At 51.8% G+C, this 13,018-nt stretch overlaps 1 protein-coding gene across 2 annotated transcripts in view; it reads left to right on the forward strand.

The window, feature by feature from the left end:
• Positions 1 to 262: 262 nt before the first annotated feature.
• The window catches only part of LOC102787421 (spectrin beta chain, non-erythrocytic 1-like), a 31,327-nt gene continuing 18,571 nt past the window's right edge, over positions 263 to 13,018 (forward strand). The window contains exons 1-10 of one of the 2 annotated variants that reach the window (XM_087842327.1): positions 263 to 445; positions 5,102 to 5,327; positions 8,819 to 8,970; positions 11,209 to 11,382; positions 11,486 to 11,577; positions 11,657 to 11,737; positions 11,814 to 11,929; positions 12,064 to 12,176; positions 12,271 to 12,458; positions 12,535 to 12,652. In XM_087842327.1, the coding sequence (XP_087698453.1) occupies positions 5,174 to 5,327; positions 8,819 to 8,970; positions 11,209 to 11,382; positions 11,486 to 11,577; positions 11,657 to 11,737; positions 11,814 to 11,929; positions 12,064 to 12,176; positions 12,271 to 12,458; positions 12,535 to 12,652 (1,188 nt within the window). In that variant the 5' untranslated portion in view covers positions 263 to 445; positions 5,102 to 5,173. Of the gene's footprint in view, positions 446 to 5,101; positions 5,328 to 6,741; positions 7,300 to 8,818; positions 8,971 to 11,208; positions 11,383 to 11,485; positions 11,578 to 11,656; positions 11,738 to 11,813; positions 11,930 to 12,063; positions 12,177 to 12,270; positions 12,459 to 12,534; positions 12,653 to 13,018 lie in introns of those variants that run through there. The other variant, XM_087842328.1, reaches the window with a different exon arrangement.

Here is a 13,018-nt window from a genome sequence, read left to right on the forward strand (position 1 = left end):
GTTTTTATCCTCATTAAAACTCATGTTTGTGTTCGGGACTCGAGTCTGAAAGTGATGTGGCCTCTTAATCAGTAATAACAACAATAACAATATTAGTAATATTAATAAATAACAGTAACAACAAGAATAGTAACAATAACAATATTAGTAATAATAATAAATAACAGTAATAGTAACTGTCTGTGGAATAAAGAGCCTCGGATCAACTGAAGCTGCTGCTGCTCGCTGCGGCCTGCAGGGGGCGCTCTGCAGGCGGACCCGAAGCCCAGAATCAGACCCGAACCCTCTGAGCGGGGGGAGGGGAGGGGGCAGTGCGGATTCTTTCCCGTCATCCCCTGCGGCAGCAGCAGGAGCAGCAGCCCCCGCCACCTCCTCTGTGCTCTCCGGTCTGCAGACTCTTCCTCACCTCCGCTGAAGTTTGGAGTGTCGCTCCGACCCTGAGCAGGTAAGCGGCGTCCTGGTCTCTACTGTCTCTATTGTGTCTCTACTGTGGCTGTGATTGAAGAGAGGCGCTCCGGAGCCTCGGCTCCTCCATAACTTCGCTCCGCGTCGGCGGGGAGCGGCTCCGGGATCCCTCCCGGAGGCTCTGGAGCCGCTCCCCGCCGACGCGCGGCCCGCGCCGCGGTGCTCCTCCGCCCGCGTGTCCGCGGCTCGTCCCCGCCAGCAGCCATTAGTAAGGATGGATGAGAATAACGGTGCGCCATGAGAGGAGACAAACAGGCGTGGCCGCGGAGGAGGAGGAGGTGAGGAGTGTGTGCGTCCCGGACAATAACAGCTCCTTTCAGCGGGGCCGAGCCCGCCGAGAGCCGCCGCTGCGACCGGAGAAAGTGCTGGAAAACTGGGAGGCCCAGGAACCGGACACAGCTCCTCAGAGTTCCCGTCAGGTTCCGCTCAGCGCGACCGGTTCTGTTTGTGTTTGCCTCTCACACACGCACAGACACGCACAGACACGCACACACACACAGGACATGTAAATAAAACACCACAACGATCCCAAACCTTCACGTCCTTCAACCCAAACCGGAACAGATCATCTGAGGGCTCATATGGGAACACTTGGGTTCTCATCCCAGCGTTCCCAAACCGTTTGTCACAGTTCCCTTATAGGCATGTCCATGAAATGTTCCCTAAAGGTTCTCCTCTAACAGGAAGCCAGTGAACCAGCAGTTTGTGGTTGTGTGAACGTTTTGGGAATGTTTTTCTGACGTCAGGAGCATCCCAACACTGCAGGGATCCAGCATCCCATGAATCTGTGTGGGACATGTTCTTTAAGGTCCCTGCGTGGTTGGAGTTACCTCCACGTTCCCTGAAAGCTCCTCCATAAAGGAAAATGTCCTGGTTTAGAAACTAGAGCCGTCTGTGTTTATGTGAACTCATTTAAAACGACAGGAGCCCCCCCTGTTCCCGTAACGCCTCGCTTCCTCTCCCTGAATGTTGCCTGAATGTTCTAATGGCTGCAACTTTTATAAGTGGAACTAATGAGACAGGAAGTGATGGATGGCGTTCTCGGGGTTCTGGTTTAAATATTTACGTGGTTTGTTTTCTGCTGATCGATCAGCTGATCGTTTAGGGAATGTTCTTCAAACGTAAACAGAACCGTCGGTGAGGCGTTCCTGGTTCTGGTTAGTTCACTGATAACACTGCAGCGATGCTCCTCAGAGGTTCCTGGAACTTCTCTGGTGGTTCTGTTCTCACGAACCAAAGAACCGGTTGGTTCTGGTTCTGCACAGTGAAGACTTCACTGCCCGAGAAAGCTCTGTGGAGACTTCCGGCGTGTTGTTCACTCTCGCCGTAGAAAGCCCGGCGTGTCGGACACACAGTCTGATGGATGTTTGTGTGCGCCTGCTGAGAGCGGCGAGCTGTTTCCTGTTGCCGGGCGGGGTCGGCGCTCCAGGAAATGAGGCTGTTTGTGTGCTGAGTAAATCCAATAACTCCTCCCTGCTCGTGCGCAGCGGCGAGCTCGCTTACAAACACACCTGCAGACGCCAGTGAGGTGAAGCGTGGCCTCCTCAGTGTTCTGAGATTTGACTTCAGCTCGCTGCGGCGCCGTGCGTCACCCGGTGATCTGCGTCTGACCTGAGCGGGTGAGGGATTCCTCCTTCGTCTCCTCAGCACTGAGGAGACGCAGAAAGCTTACGTGTAAAATCAGTTTTAATAAATGGCGACTGATCACAAACACGCTGTCACGGCTGCTCGGCGCGTCTCCGTGTTGGTGGCTGAGTTTTTGGGCTCTGCTGCACCTGCGAGGCCCACTGGGGGCAGCACTGAGTCGGACGCTCGGTTTGGAGACTCTTCTGTGGTTTTCGGTCGTCGCTCCTCTGTCGTCATGTCAGAGGAGGAGGAGCTAAAATGTGGAGACGCTCTTGACACTTTCTTGGGCAGAGCAGCGTCGTGGCGTGAGCCAGCTGCTGCCTCAGACAGGTGACACACACCTGTTGCTCCCATGGAGGGCCCCACGGGGATAGACGTGGTGTGTCCACAGCTGTGCCTGTCAGGAATGCTTCTTCTTCTGTGCCTGTTTGTGTAACGCAGCTGTGTTTCTTCTTCTCTGGTCTTTAACATGTGACTCTTTGTCCTCGACCTCGCCGTGTCGGATGATTATTGACGCTACGGATGCAGAGCTGTCCCTGACCTCCGACCTCTGCGCTCAGACTCTCGGGCTGGGCTGTTTCAGGAAATCGAGTCCATTAGCGTCCCTCGGGACTTCCTCTGAGTGCTGTAATGGCTGCTGCCGCCGCTAAGGCCTATAACTCTGATTCCATTTGCTCCAGTCAGCTGACTCAGGCAGCCAATGGGAGCAGGGCACACACAGACTCATTACATTACCCACAATCCTCTGCTGCTGAGTGTTGAGTGTTTGACTACATAAAGGGCGCATTCTGAAAGTTTCTCTGGAAGGTTCCTCACTGAGAGACGTGACCGTGATCGCAGCTGTTCCACCTCCCCAAACACCAAGGAAAGGAGCCTCAGTGCTTCCTTTAGAGTAGGACACACCGAAGCATCCTTGAGGAAAGGAGAGGAGATAACACCGTCCCATAATTCACAGCAACAGGCCATCCGACTGTTCATGAAAACTGTCGACGTAATAACCGAAGCTGAGCAGCTGATGTATTTATAGTGTTGCAGTAAACTGTGTGTTTGAAGCACGTTTAAAATTCTCTCCTGGCAGTGAAACAAACACGTGCTGCTGCTCACAGCTGTCAGCACAGACTCTGTTTGTCTCTGTGACGGCAGGAAATCGGACCCTAAATGTTCCTCCGGCTTTAAGATTCCCGCCTCTGTGGTGCAGGATATTTACACAGGCTGTTCTCGTTCGTATGACCTCCACCAAACAACCGAACACGCTGAGACAGAGAACGTTGCGCGTCTGTAGTTTCAACACGGCGGACATCCTCACACCGTCAAGGAGAGAGCGTGTGAGGTCGTTCCACTTCTCTTTTCCTAAGTCCTCAGCAGGAGGAAAGGAGACAGGAGGTACCTTTGGAACACACCCTGTTTGAATGATTCAGTTACGACCAGCTGATGTCGGGTGGTGGTTTGTTTACAGGCGGGGCTTCTTCAGCTCGCCAAGCAGACGAGGGCTGGGTTACAGCTCCCCCGGTGGCCGAGCCGGGAGAACAGCAGCACATTCCCAGACCTGCTGGGAGGGTGTGACGTGTTTGGGAGTGCAACATAAAAACGATTTGAGCCGGGGTTAGGGTGACCCCCCCCCCCCAAACAGATGATTTTAGAACAACAGTAAAAGCTTCACATGAAAAGTAACAGAAGCAGGAAGAGGTGTGTGTGTGTGTTTGTGTGTCTGTGTCTGTGTGTGTGTTTGTGTTTGTGTGTCTGTGTGTGTGTGTGTGTGTGTCTGTGTCTGTGTGTGTGTTTGTGTCTGTGTGTCTGTGTGTGTGTGTGTGTGTATTTGTGTGTTTGTGTGTGTTTGTGTGTTTGTGTTTGTGTCTGTGTGTGTGTGCGTGTGTGTGTGTGTTTGTGTGTGTCTGTGTGTGTGTGTGTCTGTGTGTGTGTGTGTGTTTGTGTGTGTGTGTGTTTGTGTGTGTCTGTGTGTGTGTTTGTGTGTGTGTGTGTTTGTGTGTGCGTTTGTTTGTGTGTGTGTTTGTGTGTGCGTTTGTTTGTGTGTGTGTTTGTGTGTGTGTGTGTTTGTGTGTGTGTGTGTTTGTGTGTGTGTTTGTGTGTGTGTGTGTTTGTGTGTGCGTTTGTTTGTGTGTGTGTTTGTGTGTGCGTTTGTTTGTGTGTGTGTTTGTGTGTGCGTGTGTTTGTGTGTGTGTTTGTGTGTGCGTGTGTTTGTGTGTGTGTTTGTGTGTGCGTGTGTTTGTGTGTTTGTGTGTGTGTTTGTGTGTGCGTGTGTTTGTGTGTTTGTGTGTGTGTGTGTGTGTTTGTTTGTGTGTGTGTGTGTTTGTGTGTGCGTTTGTTTGTGTGTGTGTCTGTGTGTGTGTTTGTGCGTGTGTGTGTGTGTGTGTGTGTTTGTTTGTGTGTGTGTGTTTGTGCGTGTGTGTTTGTGTGTGTGTGTTTGTTTGTGTGTGTGTGTTTGTGTGTGTGTCTGTGTGTGTGTTTGTGCGTGTGTGTGTGTGTGTGTGTGTTTGTTTGTGTGTGTGTGTTTGTGCGTGTGTGTTTGTGTGTGTGTGTGTGTGTTTGTGTGTGTGTCCGTGTGTGTGTGTCTGTGTGTGTGTCTGTGTGTGTGTGTGTGTGTGTTTGTTTGTGTGTGTGTGTGTGTGTGTCTGTGTGTCTGTGTGAGTCTGTGTGTGTGTGTCTGTGTGTGTGTGTTTGTGCGTGTGTGTTTGTGTGTGTGTGTGTGTGTTTGTGTGTGTGTCCGTGTGTGTGTGTTTGTGTGTGTGTCCGTGTGTGTGTGTGTCTGTGTGTGTGTGGCAAAGTGTTTCTGCGCAGTGTACCAGGGGCACGGAGAAAAGTTGTCGTACCATAGGCACGAGGAGTGTGTGTGAGTCTTTGTTTGTGTGTGTGTGTGTGTGTCAAGGAGAGAACAGTTCAGGTAAACTCCTGTTTTTAGGTCAAAGGTCGCTCGCTGAGACGCAGGTTTGGTTCCCGCCGTGTGACCTCTCTGTGACCTCTCTGTGACCCACATTTCCTGTCTGCTCCGCAGGTTTCAGCCAGAAGCCGTCGATGTGGACGTGTCCCCGCTGACATCGAGGCGCGTCAGAGGTGAAAGGTCAAGATGACGACGGTGGCCGCCGAGTACGACCGCATGGAGCTGCAGCAGCAGTACAGCGGCAGCAACGACACGGTGAACAACCGCTGGGACGACGACTGGGACAACGAGAACAGCTCGGCCCGCCTCTTCGAACGCTCCCGCATCAAAGCGCTCGCAGGTAGGAGCCCGCACGCCGTCAGCACGCCTCACAGCTCAGCAGGAAGGAAGTGATGCAGTGCTTCTGGTGAACAGACGGAGGCTGAAATCTGTTGGTGATGATCGATGGTCGATACGTAGAGCTGAGTTACAACAAACTGTTTCATATGAATCAGAACGTTTATGTTGTTATCCACCACGGCACACCTGCACAGACCTGCACAGGTAAGACGTGCTGCTGTGACTCAAAGCATCCTGTGGAACAAAGAAACATACCTGAGCAACCACGAGAGCACACCTGACATTGGCTGGGGGCACTGCGGTCAGCAGAGTCGCCTCACAGCGTGGAGCTGGAGGGTTTGAACCTCGTGGTCCTCGCTGGGTTTGAGTCATGAGCCCGGCCTGTCACATGACTCTGTCACATGACTCTGTTTACATGCAGGCTGGAGGAGGAGTCTTGTTTTCAGACAAAAGTCCTTTTTACTTCTGTCTTATTGTGTAAGTATTTTATTGTGAAAGGACACTTGGCGCCCTGCTGATGTCATATCTCGGCTTGCTTCACCGTGAGCTCTTCATCAGCTCGCAGGTTCATTTCCTGCAGGACTCTGCACTCCAGGTGACCGAGTGATGTCAGCAGGCGCTAAATCTGATTGGCTCTCAGGCTGTGTTGGTGAAATGCACTTTGGGAGTCGTAGTCACAGCTCTGGATTCTGTTTGGAGGCAGCACCGGTCCTCACAAAGATAGACGTGCAGGGATGTGTGTGTGCACAGGATGTTTGTTCCTCACTTCCTGTCCTTTGTTCAGGAATGTGAAGAAACAATGAGGGGAAACACCCCCACCTCCTCTGCCCCTTCACACCCTAATGACATCATGCTGAGGCTGCACCGTCATTGGCCAACACGTTCCAACACACTGTAAAAAGTCTGAGCTGAAACTGGAGTCAAACTGGGAGCCATCAGCCGAGCTGCTGGGACAGCTGGGAGTGAAATCTGGAAAAGTAGAAACTTTATCTTTAGTTTTTACTCTCCGGCTGTCGCCATGGTTACACAGCTGTCAGTGTGTGTGCAGGTGCTGGCTGGTCTGTTCTCACGTCATCATGTGACGCCTCACAGGTGTCAGTGCATTCTTCTTCTCACAGGACGCACAGGTGCAGCTGGAAAGGTCTGTGGGAAGGCCACTCCCACTGCCGGGAGCTGATTGGTTGGTCAGCAGCTATGCGCTCCTCCATTAAAGCAGATGTTTGTATGTGTTTGGGTCACCTGCAGCGCCCCCTGCTGTTTGCTGTCTGCAGGTGAAGCAGCCTTTGATCTTTTACGTGAATCCGTGTGACATTCAAGTGTTCAGCTGAAGCTGGGAAATTATAGATGTCCACTTTTTACAGTGTGTTTGGATAGGGAGCGTGTGTGTGTGTGTGTGTGTGTGTGTGTGTGTGTGTGGAGGGAAACAGGACAATCAGTCAGATCATTGAGCAGGAAAGAAGAATGAGCGGCGTGTAGCTGCAGCGAGGGCAGACACACACGCAGTCCCTGTCGCTAACCGTCCTGCGGCCGTCACGGCGACCTCTGGACTCTCATTACTGCACCTCTCGCGGACACGAGGGCGTTTTCCCTCTCGCTCCGATCGCACTTCAAAGGAAGTTTTTGCTGTTTTTTTGAGCCGTGGCTGGTTTTTCTCGGGGTTTTGGTGAAGCTTCACACTCTCGCCGTCCTCGCGTTCAGGATCAGCTGACAGTCTGCGTTCAGTTTGTGGACTCGAGCCTGTGTTCAGCTTTTTAAAGCGGCGGTGATGAGGGCAGGTGTTCCTGTCTGTCAGTAAAAACCTGATTTTGGGCTCTGAAGCTTCTGAAACAGCGATGACTTCGCTCTCGGTGGGCTGACGTGCGGCGGAGTTCATGGTTTATGATCGGCGTCGCTAAAATCAGTCTCTTAGTCCTCAACCGTGATGGAGGAGCTCAGCTACAACGTGCTGGACGGTCGCTTCAAACAGCTACAAGGTAAGGAGGAGCCGAGGGTCAGAGGTCGTGGCGGCAGAGGGCGTGGGTTCGGTTTCATGTAACTGGTCAGGGTGGTGGTTCCCAGTTGGGAGGCTGGGACCCTTCAGCGGGTCCTTGAAGGAACTGGATTGGGCCCAGGTCTGATGTTCTTACCTGCAGACTCGGCGTGCAGCGAGGTCCGAGCCGCGCGTCGATGTCTTTCCTGTGTGTATGCGGATGTTTTGCAGTCTTATTGGCTGCTGCACAAACGTGTCAGCTTGAGTTCCTGTGTGGCGTGGAATCGCTTCAGCGTGTAAATCTCACGGATGTTAAGCAGCTTCTGTCACATGGTGTTGCTCTGCTGCTGCCACTAGGAGGCGCTGGGATGTTTACGCAGTGTTGGTGTGCAGATGTCTCCGCGCCAGGTCCCGGACTGGACAGAGCGCATTTGGGTTATAAGTACTTCCTGTGAACCGCCTTCACGGAAACGCTGTGCTGCACGAACACGGTTCAGGAAACATGGTGCAGGGGGCGCCGTGGAGCCTGATGCTTAAACTTTATTTGTGTGGAACAATAAACGGAGCCATCACCCAGTCGGTTCAGTGCTTGGGTTCTAAGGCTCCGCCCACAGAGCTCATCGCTGCTGTTTTAAAACGGCGTGATTACAGCCGCACCTGGGTGTACCTGTGCGACATGGGCAGGTGTCTGTGGGCGTGTTGGGCGACCTTCGTCCTGCTCCTGGTTAAAGTTTAAGCGCTCGCTTTTACTGCTGGGCTCAGTGACATCATCACAGGCCGTCACACCTGCACAGGTACACGGGCTTCAGTCAACTTCCTGATGTTTCCATGGAAATGTAAGCAGCAGAGCAATGAGTAATTCTGCTAACAACACAAATAATAAAACAGAGTTTAGCAAAGACACGAGCGTGGCACAGTGAGGCCCACCGGGTCTCACCTGGTGTCAGTGGTGACCAGTTTAGGCCTGCTGGCTGAAACCAGTCATGACCAGTCTGAAGCATCTCGTGCAGATGTGAACTTTAAGCTCGCAGCAGCTCCTCGGTTCCAAACTGCAGCACCGAGCTGAGCGAGTGTGGGTGTGATAGCAGCGGTTGGCTAGTGGCACCGTTGCTATCAGCAGCGCGGCGTCTCCACAGAGACGGCGTCGGAGCCGCAGCATCGCCGGCATAACCAAACAGGAAACAGGACAACAGGAGTTTTACTTTGAAGGTTTGAGCTGAGTCACAGCCCACCTGTTAGAGGCGACCAGCTGCTCTCAGTTCTGCTCACGTGTTTGCCTGAAGCAGCCTGTTTTAGCTCCTCCCCCTTTAGTCGTCTGTGGTGTCGCTGCTTTATTATAATTATTACAGCTGTTGCTGTTTCCTGTCTGTGTGTTTGAAGCAGGTCGCTGCATCAGTGTTCACATGCACCGAACATACAATACAAACAGCAGGTGGGCGGGGCTTATGTGCCTGATAAGAGTGTGAAAACTGTGATCAGGTGCCCAGACTGAGACGTGTGTGTGTCTGTGTGTGCGTGCACAGATGAGCGGGAGGCGGTGCAGAAGAAGACCTTCACTAAGTGGGTGAACTCTCACCTGTCCAGAGTCTCCTGCAGGATCACCGACCTGTACATGGACCTGAGAGACGGACGCATGCTCATCAAACTGCTCGAGGTCCTCTCCGGGGAGAGACTGGTAACACACACACAGTAACACTCACACTCACACACACACACACAAACACACACATGAACAGTCCTTGCACTAAAATCAACACCAGAAGAAGAAACCCGGCCTTCCCTGATCTAATCAACTTCCTGTCCAGGCCGTCAGGATGTCTGATAGAGCGCCCCCGCTCAGCCTGTGGCTGCGAACGGTACTGCAGCTCCTGTAGAGTGAGAGGAGGCAGGAGAGACACTTCTATGGGCTTAAATTGTGGCCATAAATGTTTGTAAATCAAATGCGTATTTGTGAACTGAAGTTTTGTAACCTTGTAAAAATAAATTTGTGAGAAAGATTTATGTTTGTGCATCTACAGATGTTTCTGTGAAGGTCTGCTGACAGATGCAGAGAAAAACACGACGTGTAAACTCTCAGCTTCCCTGGATGTGCGAGAGTTTCAACTTACACGAACAAATTTTGACCCGATTTTTCTTTCTGTCAGCTGATTGGCCAATGTCACGTCAATCACAAATGCAACAGACCAATCAGAGAACAGATGGGTTTGGCTGTCGGAGGGGGGCTTTTTTGAACTCCTTGAAGGGTGATACAGTTTGAAGCTGGAGGATCTCTGTATAAATGGGCTCTGGGCTTTACAGAGCTGCAGGGCCTGGAAGAATAAATGCCTTTTACATGCCAGCCCAGTGTTTTCCTTTGTTTGGTGATTTTGGTGTCACAGGTCTACGTGCTTAGACAGAGACCTCCAGAACCTTTCTCTGTGGACCCCGGGGGGGCAGTGTTGTGGAAATGACAGTCTTCACTAGTGGGGATGGTTACAAAGCTTTCTGGTTATGAATTAGCGATTCATGTTTTTATTAAACATTTGAAGAACATTTGAAAACAACACACATAAAGTCAGAGACAGAAACGACAGGTGCATCTAGTGCAGGTAGAGCTGCTGCACACAGAGCTCAGCAGCCAGCAACACATTCTGCATCCTTGGCTTTTAGTTAGCAGTTAGCATTAGCAGCACATGCTGCGTCCGATGTGAAAGGACCTTCATGCTGCGCACTGTGACTCACAGCCATGGTCCCGGGTCAGCCCTGACTTTGTGTTAAACTAATCCTAAAGTAATGATGTGTTTCTAACCACTGATATAACTTTATCCTTTCAACAGCTGCTCAAAGTTAGGGGACCTCGCTGCTATCAGATATTTACACAGAGATCCTCCAGCTTCAACCTGTATCACCCTTCAAGGAGTTCAAAAAAGCCCCTCCAACAGCCAAACCCATCTGTTCTCTGATTGGACTGTTACATTTGTGATTGACATGACATTGACCAATCAGATGAAAGGAAGAAAAATTGGGTCAAAATTTGTTCGTGTAAGTTGAAACTCTCGTACATCCAGGGAACCTGAGAGTTTACACGTCGTGTTTTACTCTGTATCTGTCAGCAGACCTTCACAGAAACATCTGTAACTCATGTAAATATTTTTTAAAACACAAAGTCTCATCTGTAGATGCACAAACATAAAATTTTTAACAAATTTTGTAATAATTTACAAAATTGTAACCTTGTAAAACAATATTTTACTTTATTTTACAAGGTTACAAAACTTCAGTTCACAAATACGCGTTTGATTTACAAACATTTATGGCCACAATTTAAGCCCATATGCTTCTGAGTATGCTCCGCCCCTTTTCCCCAGCCGCCCAGATGTTTTCAGAGGACGCTTCCTGTGTGTCAGACGATGTCATGTGATGTCACAGCGGTCGGTCATGTGACATACGTTTCTGGATGAGCTTCCCGAGATTTTTAAAGCGATGCTTTATTTGACGCGCGATCAGAGTAAGTCCACATTCGTGCTCCTGATGGCCTCCTGGAGGGTACAGCAGCTCACAGGAAGTGACCTCAGAGTTGAAGCAGGTGTGCCTGACTTCCTGTTTTCCCTCTGAAACATTAACCTGTTTCCGTTTGAGACGGTGGACTCGTTGGCCTCAAGCGAGGCTGTGGTCCAGCTGCCGCGCTTCCTCCCACTTCCTGTAGGCCAGGAACGCCTCGCCGTCCTCCCGGGCCAGGAAGACAAGACGGTGTCTCCACTTCCTGTTATTTTGGAGACGTCAGTGGGAACCAGACACACATCCTTGCTTCAGTGTGTGATTATCGCAGCTTTTATTGTGAAAGTCTGCCCTCACAGGATGTTCATGATTTTGGAAGGTCGCATTCACGCACCTGTAGATCACCTGTAGATCACCTGACTCTCTCCGCCTCCAGCCAAAGCCAACCAAAGGGCGGATGCGGATCCACTGTCTGGAGAACGTGGACAAGGCGCTGCAGTTCCTGAAGGAGCAGCGGGTTCACCTGGAGAACATGGGTTCCCACGACATCGTGGACGGAAACCATCGACTCACGCTGGGCCTCATCTGGACCATCATCCTCCGCTTCCAGGTAAGCACGCGTAACAGGTGTGACCTGCACAGACTCAGATTCCTGCAGGGCCACAGGTAAAAACAGCAGACAGGTGGAGGCGTTACTGTTCTTCCTCTCGCAGATTCAGGACATCAGCGTGGAGACGGAAGACAACAAAGAGAAGCGATCGGCCAAAGACGCCCTGCTGCTGTGGTGTCAGATGAAGACCGCGGGGTGAGGCTCACCTGCAGCACCTGCGTAGTGTCAACGCGGCGAGCTCAGGTTAACCTCTGCTTCCTGTCTTCTTCCTCAGGTATCCCAACGTCAACATCCACAACTTCAGCACGAGCTGGAGGGACGGCATGGCCTTCAACGCGCTCATCCACAAACACAGGTAACCCCGTCGTCCAGGTGTGGCGGTGCGGAGAGTCGTCCCTGTGAATGAAGTTTTGTGTTTTTCGTGTTTTCAGGCCTGATTTGATCGATTTTGACAAACTGAAGAAATCCAACGCTCACTACAACCTGCAGAATGCCTTCAACATGGCGGAGCATCACCTGGGCCTCACCAAGCTGCTGGACCCCGAGGGTAGGACCGCACGTTCCACGCTCACCTGAGCAGCTCACCTGAGCAGTTCACCTGAGCAGTTCACCTGAGCAGTTCACCTGAGCAGTTCACCTGAACCATTTGTATTTGACTTTTCTCACCTGTTTGTGCTGCAGACATCAGCGTGGACCACCCCGACGAGAAGTCCGTCATCACCTACGTGGTGACCTATTACCACTATTTCTCCAAGATGAAGGCTCTGAAGGTGGAGGGCAAACGTATCGGGAAGGTGAGTCGGCATGGTCGGATCGACCTTCGTCGTCTCCAAGACGACTGAGGTCACGAACTCCGCTGGCGGCGCCTCATTGTCTTTTTGCTTCCAGGTTTTGGACAACGCCATCGAGACGGAGAAGATGATCGAGAAATACGAGTCGCTGGCCTCAGACCTGCTGGAGTGGATCGAGCAGACCATCATCATCCTCAACAACAGGAAGTTCGCCAACTCTCTGGCGGGAGTCCAGCAGCAGCTACAAGCCTTCAACACCTACCGCACTGTGGAGAAACCCCCCAAGTAAGAGCGCCGCGCCTTCGCTCCGCCTCCAGTAAGGCTACCTGAGTACAGCCCTCACCTGTCTCTGTCTCATCAGGTTCACAGAGAAGGGGAACCTGGAGGTGCTCCTCTTCACCATCCAGAGCAAGATGAGGGCGAACAACCAGAAGGTGTACATGCCCCGCGAGGGGAAGCTCATCTCTGACATCAACAAGGTGGGAGCCACTCCGGAGCTGTTTACCTGTCGGTCAGAGCCGTCCCGCCGCTCGCTCACAGAGCGCCGATACGTCTCCTGTGAACCCGAGTTACACTTTGGAAACGTTGTTTGCAGCCGTGCAGCTGCAGCAGGGCTGTCGTCCAGCTGCTCGCGTCGGGCGCACGTCGGTTTGTCGAAATGATCGAGAGTGACGGCTGAGAGTTTTGTCAGTACAGAGTTAACCTGACCACAGGAGGAGCTCGCTTCCTGATCGTGTTAGCTGAAAACTGTGCGTCCGGTGTCCGGAGCACTGAAACAAGAGCCTTCGTCTGACGCCTGCAGAGTTCCTTCATGGTGCAGAGCAACCTGACAGGAAGACGTCAGA

The sequence above is a fragment of the Neolamprologus brichardi genome, chromosome 6 (genome assembly GCF_056152115.1).
Source record: "Neolamprologus brichardi isolate AB-2024 chromosome 6, ASM5615211v1, whole genome shotgun sequence".
Lineage (NCBI taxonomy): Eukaryota > Metazoa > Chordata > Actinopteri > Cichliformes > Cichlidae > Neolamprologus > Neolamprologus brichardi.